General features: G+C 36.8%; 2 protein-coding genes across 3 annotated transcripts; one reads left to right on the top strand and one right to left on the bottom strand.

Annotated features, from left to right (window-relative positions):
• Positions 1–3087, top strand: LOC111382648 (zingipain-2). The gene is made up of 5 exons (XM_023006672.1): positions 1–716; positions 1297–1532; positions 1983–2123; positions 2201–2632; positions 2775–3087. The coding sequence occupies exons 1-5, from the start codon at positions 287–289 to the stop codon at positions 2829–2831; spliced, it is 1296 nt and encodes a 431-aa protein (XP_022862440.1). The 5' UTR covers positions 1–286; the 3' UTR covers positions 2832–3087.
• A 569-nt stretch (positions 3088–3656) lies between these two features.
• On the bottom strand, positions 3657–6005 carry LOC111382651 (lon protease 2-like). Of its 2 annotated transcripts, none has more exons than XM_023006680.1 (2): positions 4853–6005; positions 3657–3891 (listed from the first exon to the last, which is right to left on the bottom strand). In XM_023006680.1, exon 1 carries the CDS (start codon positions 5736–5738, stop codon positions 4881–4883), a length of 858 nt encoding a protein of 285 aa, XP_022862448.1. In that variant the 5' UTR covers positions 5739–6005; the 3' UTR covers positions 3657–3891; positions 4853–4880. The 2 variants fall into 2 exon arrangements, with proteins under 2 accessions (XP_022862448.1, XP_022862449.1); XM_023006681.1 differs by lacking the exon at positions 3657–3891 and adding an exon at positions 4226–4470.
• Between the last annotated feature and the right edge of the window lie 1939 nt (positions 6006–7944).

Below are 7944 nucleotides of genomic sequence, written 5' to 3'. Positions count from 1 at the left end.
GGGGAAGTCAATAAGTGACAGTCAATCAACCCATCTCAAAGAAGAATACCCACGAAGAATCATAATCCCACTTCTCTACCTCTTCTTGGCCAGTTTGCTGTACATTCATAATTGGTTTTCCTTCGTACAGCAAACTTTGGAGTTCAATTTCCCTTTAGACAAGCTCCAATCGACAAAGCCCACTTTTCTCGATCCCCTTGGCTCACCACTTTTCTAGGAGAATCAAATCCAATTCTTATCCAAAAAATCAAGAAAAAGAATACATTCAAACATTTCCCTATCTAAAATGCATTGGTTATGGCCGTTTGGTTATCTTGTTCTTCTATTCTTTTACGTGCCTACCTGTAAATCTTCTTCAATTTCTGATCTTTTCAACAGTTGGTGCCAACAGTATGGCAAAACATACAATTCTGTTCAAGAAAAAGAGTACAGACTCAAGGTGTTTGAAGAAAACTATGCATACGTTTCCCATCACAATAGTTTGGGTAATTTTTCTTACTCACTCTCTCTTAATGCCTATGCTGATCTCACTCAGCATGAGTTCAAGGCCAAGTACTTGGGACTCTCACCTTCACCAGACGATTTAATAATCCGATTGAATCGCGGGTCAAGTCCAGTCGAAGGGTTGAATCTTGTTAGGGAATCTGATATTCCTTCATCACTGGATTGGAGGAAGAAAGGAGCTGTCACTGGAGTCAAAGATCAAGGAAGTTGTGGTATGCAGTATTTTCTATTCATTGATTTTTTGAGTAAATATTTATTTATCCTCCGTAGAGTATAATTAGAATTCTGCCATACAAAGACTAGTTTTTTCCAAGTTATTGAATCATTAACTTGTAATTCTGTCGATTATCAATATACTGATAGGTGATATTGTTAAACCCCCAACTACGCTCGGGATGAAGCCTAAAAACTCATTGAATTTACTATAAAACTTCATATCTGATATTCCTTGTTTGAGGCTAGTTGTTCATTTTCCTTTTCTCGGACATTCTTACTCCTGCATTTTCAAGTGAATGATCAAAATTCCATTTATGTTCCAGTAATGTGTTAAAGGACATCTAGATCCATTCGTATTCTGCTTCCAATCCTCTCAAAATTTTCAATGATAGTTCGAATCGTTCAAGGAATGTTGTTTGTAGTCGACCACTGATCTAGTTGAACTATTTTGGCATATCCTGTTCAGTAGCTTCCATCAATCATATATTGCACTGATCTCTATCATGACGAATTTATGTTGCTGCAAAATAGAGAGAAAAGAAAATAATATTTTCTGTCGTTTTTTCTTTTTTCAAGGTGCATGCTGGTCATTCTCTGCTACTGGGGCACTGGAAGGCATAAACAAGATAAAGACAGGATCACTCATCAGCCTGTCTGAGCAAGAGTTAATTGATTGTGACAAATCTTATAATGATGGTTGCGGAGGTGGGCTCATGGATTATGCATATGAATTCGTTATAAAAAATCACGGGATTGACACAGAGAAGGATTATCCCTATCAAGGCCGAGAAAAAACTTGCAACAAAAAGAAAGTATGTAACTCTTGTAGTAATCCCTCCTCACCAACACCCTCCCCAGAAGGGCCCAATTCTCTGAGCCTGCGAGTTGTTTTTTGAATTTATTAAGTAGATTGTTTTCTTGTCTTTGATTTGTGCTATAAAGCCAGATTGTGGAGTTTCCTATGCTGCTATGGATATTTGCTGCTTTACTATGTTGGATTATATAAAAGAACGTAGCAGAGAGAGACGTTTCTGTGAGAGAGAGAAGATAAAAGAGTCGTGAGTCGTGAGTTCTCTGTTTTATACTTTTCGGTTTTAGTGAAAACCTTGAGTATAAAGTGGTGGTAGTTCCCCCATTGAGAGTGAAGCACCATAAATCTAAGTGTTAGCTTTGCATGTGATTTCAGCTTGATTTTCTACTGCTTTTGAGATTGAGATTGGGTCTTCATCATTAACATGCTCGCCTATCGATCTACCTTGCAGCTCAAAAGACGTGTTGTGACCATCGATAGTTATGTTGACATCCCTGACAAAGATGAGAAACGGCTACTACAAGCTGTAGCAACTCAGCCCATTAGCGTTGGTATATGTGGGAGCGACAGATCGTTTCAGCTGTACTCCACGGTAAGTGCTGATCAAAGCTTGCACCATAATTGTGTATTTCTAAGAGGCAAATAAAATCTATCCATGATTGAATGCAGGGCATATTCACGGGGCCATGCTCGACTTCTTTGGATCATGCAGTACTGATTGTGGGTTACGATTCAAAAGACGGAAAGGATTATTGGATTGTGAAGAATTCTTGGGGAAAATCCTGGGGAATGGACGGGTATATGCATATGCTACGAAATAATGGCAATCCAGAAGGCGTTTGTGGGGTTAACACGCTAGCTTCGTACCCTGTCAAGACGAGCCCAAATCCTCCACCCTCTCCTTCCCCTACGCCTACCAGATGTAACCTTTTCACTTACTGCTCCAGTGGTGAAACCTGCTGCTGCGCTCGACGCATTCTAGGATTATGCTTGAAATGGAAATGTTGTGGGGCAGAATCTGCAGTGTGTTGTAAGGACCGGATTCACTGTTGCCCACACGATTATCCAATATGCGACACAAAAAGGAATCTGTGCCTCAAGGTTTGGTTCAACTCTTTTTGTTTATTATCTCGTGTCCACAGGATTCTCGTGGAGAAGTAATTCTAGTGGGCTAATTTCATAGAAGTTGCATTTTTGCATCTTGCTTTACCATATTTGACATTTTAATTCATTATGATTGCAGCAAATTGGCAATGCCACAATAGCAAAGCAATTTGGGAAGAACCGTTCTACGAGTTAGATGATCAGATTTCTCCTTTTGATGATTGAGTTAGACGAAGTTATTTGTGCTGCAGTCATATTTTACAGCAGCATATCCTGATTATTGTAGTATTTTAGCATACTGCCATTGTATTAGAGTAATCAGTGCGATCTTACATTATTCTTGTGTATTTGAATAAATCAGTTTGAAATTTGAATATTTTGGTTCTAAAGATAGAATAAACTTGGACCAGGCATTGTAGTTTTGCTCGTAAAATTTAAGTATTTTCTCATCATTGGTGAAATTGTTGATTATACTTTACAAGTTACATCAATCATTCTACAGCAGTGTCTCCAGACACGACAGGTAATGTAACCAAAAAACTCTTCCCTGCAGCCAGGGAGAGTTAAGAGCAAACCAAAACCTTGTTGAGAAAAACTGGTGCCCAAAATAAATCAACTATGAAATTTTACAGCACAGTTCAAAGATTGGTAAGTTAAGAAGATGGTCATTTTACAGGTGCTTGTTACCCACATTTAGAGCATTTTTCTGCAGTTCATAAGTTTGTTAACCATCTTTAGAGCCTTTTACTGCAGTTAACCAAAGACTGGGTATATAACTACTGAATGCAAACCATTTTTTAAGATGAGTAATAATGGATTCTCTAGGTTCAAAAACAAACCTCTCGTTCACATATCCATGTGATTTATATGTAAGAACACAGAATTCTTATCTTCAGATTCATTAGGCGAACAATCAGCTATTCATAAAAGGTGTAACAGAAACCAATTCAAGTGAATAAGAATAAAAGAAATGAATCTATAAAAGTTTAATAGTAATTGAGGAACCCCAACACAAGCAAAGTGTTTGATTGGCAATGAAAGGTAGCAACAGGTTTCAGAGCCTCATATTCATGCAATCGTTAAATACCTTAGTTGAAGGATACAGCGGTATAGATAGAAATCATGTTAGGTCACCTAACCAACCTTCAATTAGGCGAAAATATAATCCCCAACATACGTTTTCAAATTTGAGCTGAAGGGATATCTCTGATCTTGTTGAAGTAAAAGAAGAAGCTAAAGCATCAGCATGTAAATAGCTGCATTACAAATAATAGCTAACTTCAGCGAATGGAAAATGAACTCCGCAATGGTTATTGTAGCTCGACCAAGTAACGTAGAAATGCGTTACTTTAACTTGTCCAAATAACAAATTAACCCACAATTTCCGCTACCAAGGCAACACTTTTTTTAATCTCCATGCAAATAAAATAGAGAAACCTCCAAAATGAAGAACTCCATAATTTCCAAGAAAGAGCTGCCCAAATCATGGCCATCATATTGTAGAAGCTCATATGCCAAACAAGTGTTTTAAATAAACCCATGGTTTCGATTGTATTGCAAAGCATTATCCTATGGTAACTAACAGGAGGATTGATTGTATAACTTGATGTTCCTAAATGCAGAAGATATTCTTCTTTCATAAATTCAAATTCAAATCCATATCCATCTCCCATTTTAATTCTTCTACTGTTCTACAAGATATGAATATCAAAGAACTGAAAAAGGAAACTACATTTAACGTGCTTCATGCTTCTGGTCTCTGCATTCTCCAGTTAAGAACCTGGTTGAGTCGAAATGTATGCATATACAACACCGTAACTACAAATTTCAAAAGTCTGAACAAGAAAGAAAAACACATAATGTCAGTCAGTCCACACCTCCATTCTATCAGATTATATGTGCAAGTCAATATAGCAACACAGATACATATAAATATAACAAAAAACAGAAACCATCCATATGCAAAACTGCAATTCTTTTTCTAAAGATCCCAACTTCACAATATGCCAAATCATATCCCCGATTAAATAATTAAATCCCTTCCTGCTCATCGCAGCTTCAATAAATAGATAACATGATTCCCAAATAATGCAAAATCATCAGTAAATAAGGTCGAATTAATCTATCAGGCATCAAAATTTACACAAATTGATGAAAACCATTAACTCGTAGCATAAATATCACAAGTTACACAGTTCCTTAATCAAATAATAATACCTATCATTTCATCCCCACATCCATCATCTTACGATGAAGGAAATACGTCCTTAACAGCAGAGGCAGCTGTCAAGTAATTTAGCGTATTTCTCAGTGTCTCCTTCTCCCTCTTCAACCTCGTCGTAGTATCCTCCAACTCCAGCAATGCCTGCTGCTCTCTGGGTGCTCCCTCGAAAGTACTCCCCACAAAGAACGAAAATGGAGTAGGGAAAAGATTCCTCCGCAAATCCTGAACCTCCTTTTCAGGCTTCCCATTCAACCTATTGGATAATCTAATCACATCCTTCATGTACATTTCCGCCTCATTCGCCAAGGAATCTAAGTCCTCCACTTCGCCATTCCCCGAGGGGCGGTCCTCAAGCCAAACCACCTCCGCCACTAAATAAGGCTTGGTTCGCACAAATTTGGAAACACGGAAACGCTCCTGCCCTTTACATATTAAAAAGAATCTATCATCCACAAGGCGCTCGTGCTTAATAACCTCCCCCACGCAGCCCACTTCCGCCGTGCCAGTAGTAGAGTCAGTGTAGATTACTCCGAACCGGAGATCAGTCTGGAGAAGGGTGTGCATCATTATGCGGTACCGGAACTCGAAAATCTGTAAAGGGAGTATAGCCCCCGGAAAAAGAACAAGTGGCAGGGGAAACAGCGGCAACTCCACGACATCATCGGATTTCGGGGAGTTGGTGTGGTGTTTTTCGGAAAATGAGGAAGCTGAGCAGCGAAGTGAGTTGGGTTTCCGCCGTTGACGGCGGCGATGAGAGAATGACTGAGTAGTAGTAAAAAATGTATCTGGGCTTTGGTTTAAGTGGTAATTATACGGATTTAAGAGAGATTTATGGGAAATTCTCGAAGAAGAAGAAGGCAATAGTTGAGGCAAAGCCATTTTCCTAATTTCCGTAGAAGCAAACAGTGAATAAACACCAAAGATAGAGCTTTTAGAAAGGGACAATGGAAACTGAAGAAACTGGTAAATTAATAACCAGAAGAATTATTCATTGGCACGTGGTACTGGAAATTTGTGGCGATAGTGAGGAACTGAGAGTGGAAAAGTCCTAATCTGCATTACTACATTCGATAATTAATGTAATTTTCTGGACTGTGGGTTTGTGATGTATGGTGTGGATAATGGCGAATAATAGGGCTGAAAGGAGTTGAGATTTTTGTGTTTTGGGGACGATAGGTATACACGTGGAAATGTGTTTATCTATTCTTTGGGGGTTTGTTTGGAAATAAATTAGATTCATTTACAGTAATTTGAGTTATTCAAATTATTATTATTATTTTTTAATTTCAAACTTACTTTATTTTTTATTTGAGTTTCCTCGTTCTTCATTGGACCCAAGTAAATGAAGTAGTTCGAATCTATGAGTTGAGTCTTATTCGATATTGGATACAGGTTTACTCGGGTTCTTCAAACTGTATATTCCTAATTGAAATCTATTAATAATTTCTAACCCCAAAGAAATGTGCAACTACTCATTATTTAAAAAATCAAAAGAAAACGAAAAATGCATTCTTAGCCAAAAATAGGATTCAAACAAGCTTTAATGTTTTATAAATGATTGGGCAAGACTTAGTTACAACAGGTTGTGTAGGATTGGATTGGATCGAGAGAGAAAAATATGTAACAAATTTTTTGTAGTTATTTAACAAATTGTGTGTCGAATGATGCAAAAATGTTTAGTACAATATATTTCATTTATATGTGTACTACATGTTGCTTCTATATAACGTACACTTACGTATTTTTTTGCATATTCTATTGTTAATTCTATAACCCTATATCAATGGACATAACTTTTAAGTCCATTCACACGTTAAATTCCTACTTAGAAAGTGATGAAGAGAAGTTGGCCATTAAGTAAAGTATGCCTTTGGAATCGGACAAACAAAAACTATTTGCTCATTTGAGTTTTAAGTCTTTTAGTATGTGACGATACTTGTCCTCAAATAATAAGAAAAATTGCATCTGGCATTCCAAATGTTTGAAGGTTGTGATGATTGGATCTCAAGTCTTTGATTTCTAGCAATTAGTTCTAAAATTTCAAACATCTGCACCACAGGTTCTTTTTGAATGTCAAATTGACTGTTAAAAAAGTCATGTTTTGAATAAAATGACCATTTTATCCAAAGAAGAAAATAAAAAATAATATAATATTCTTATTATATTCTTATTCTCCCCTATGCATCCCCACCCAACTCATTCCAACATCATCTTTTTCCAACTCTATCGTCAATTGATTTTTTATTTTTTTTTCTATTCATGGATACTTATCTAAAATCAAATTAGGCGAAGACTTTAAATTTCCTAGTACATCCAATGGCAAGAACTCAGTGGGTTGTGAATAAATAATAAGTTAAAGCTCTGTTGCACCTTGTACGTTGTTGGTTCTAGTTGGTTTTGGATTCTCATTTTTTGATATGACACTACTTGCAGTTCTATAATCCCAATCTCCTAGAAAAATTTAACAATAAAAATATAGAATTTATTGATTTTAGGTGAATACTTTTAGTTCAAGAATTTTGTAACTAATAAAATGATTCGAGGTAAATACTTTGTTTATCGAGTCAGAGAAACAGTATGAAGTTTTCTAATTGCAATACATGGTAATTATCACACTAAATTCTCCAATTGAATCAGATTCGTGAGATATTGTCCAATAAGACAAATTGAATTCTTACAATTCTCATTCATCTATATGCTTGCATATCCCTAAAAATTGGCGGAGGATATAATTTTCGAAAATCGTGTTTCGCATATAGCTTCAACTTTAGAGTTATGCTGGAGAACCAGGTAGGGGTTTCAGGGTTCTCTATCGAACAGACACATACATGGGTGGAGTGGGGATTTTTGGGGTCATTTTTTAATGAGGTGTGACTTACCTCATGTGAGGGATCTGTAAAAAATCTATAGGAAAGGTCCTGTACATCCATCAAAATTGTCAACTTTAAGGATCTACTTCTTTTTCATACTAGATGATGCACATCAATGCATTATTCTATGGTATGCATTATTCAATGGGATTGGGCCAGGGGGCAGTGTAGATGGAAGAAGATGATGGTTCGCACAACCTTGTTATGAAATCCCC

This window comes from Olea europaea, unplaced genomic scaffold (genome assembly GCF_002742605.1).
Source record: "Olea europaea var. sylvestris unplaced genomic scaffold, O_europaea_v1 scaffold2544, whole genome shotgun sequence".
Classification (NCBI taxonomy): domain Eukaryota; kingdom Viridiplantae; phylum Streptophyta; class Magnoliopsida; order Lamiales; family Oleaceae; genus Olea; species Olea europaea.
Note: the sequence above shows the minus strand (reverse complement) of the source record. Positions and strands in the feature narration are given on the sequence as shown.

Bases quoted from the DNA above. Each gene is read 5' to 3' on its own strand.
- LOC111382651 (XM_023006680.1), bottom strand. From the start codon at position 5,738: ATGGCTTTGCCTCAACTATTGCCTTCTTCTTCTTCGAGAATTTCCCAT.
- LOC111382648 (XM_023006672.1), top strand. From the start codon at position 287: ATGCATTGGTTATGGCCGTTTGGTTATCTTGTTCTTCTATTCTTTTAC. The intron at 2,124-2,200 runs GTAAGTGCTGAT...GATTGAATGCAG, and splicing joins CGTTTCAGCTGTACTCCACG to GGCATATTCACGGGGCCATG. The intron at 2,633-2,774 runs GTTTGGTTCAAC...TTATGATTGCAG, and splicing joins AAAGGAATCTGTGCCTCAAG to CAAATTGGCAATGCCACAAT.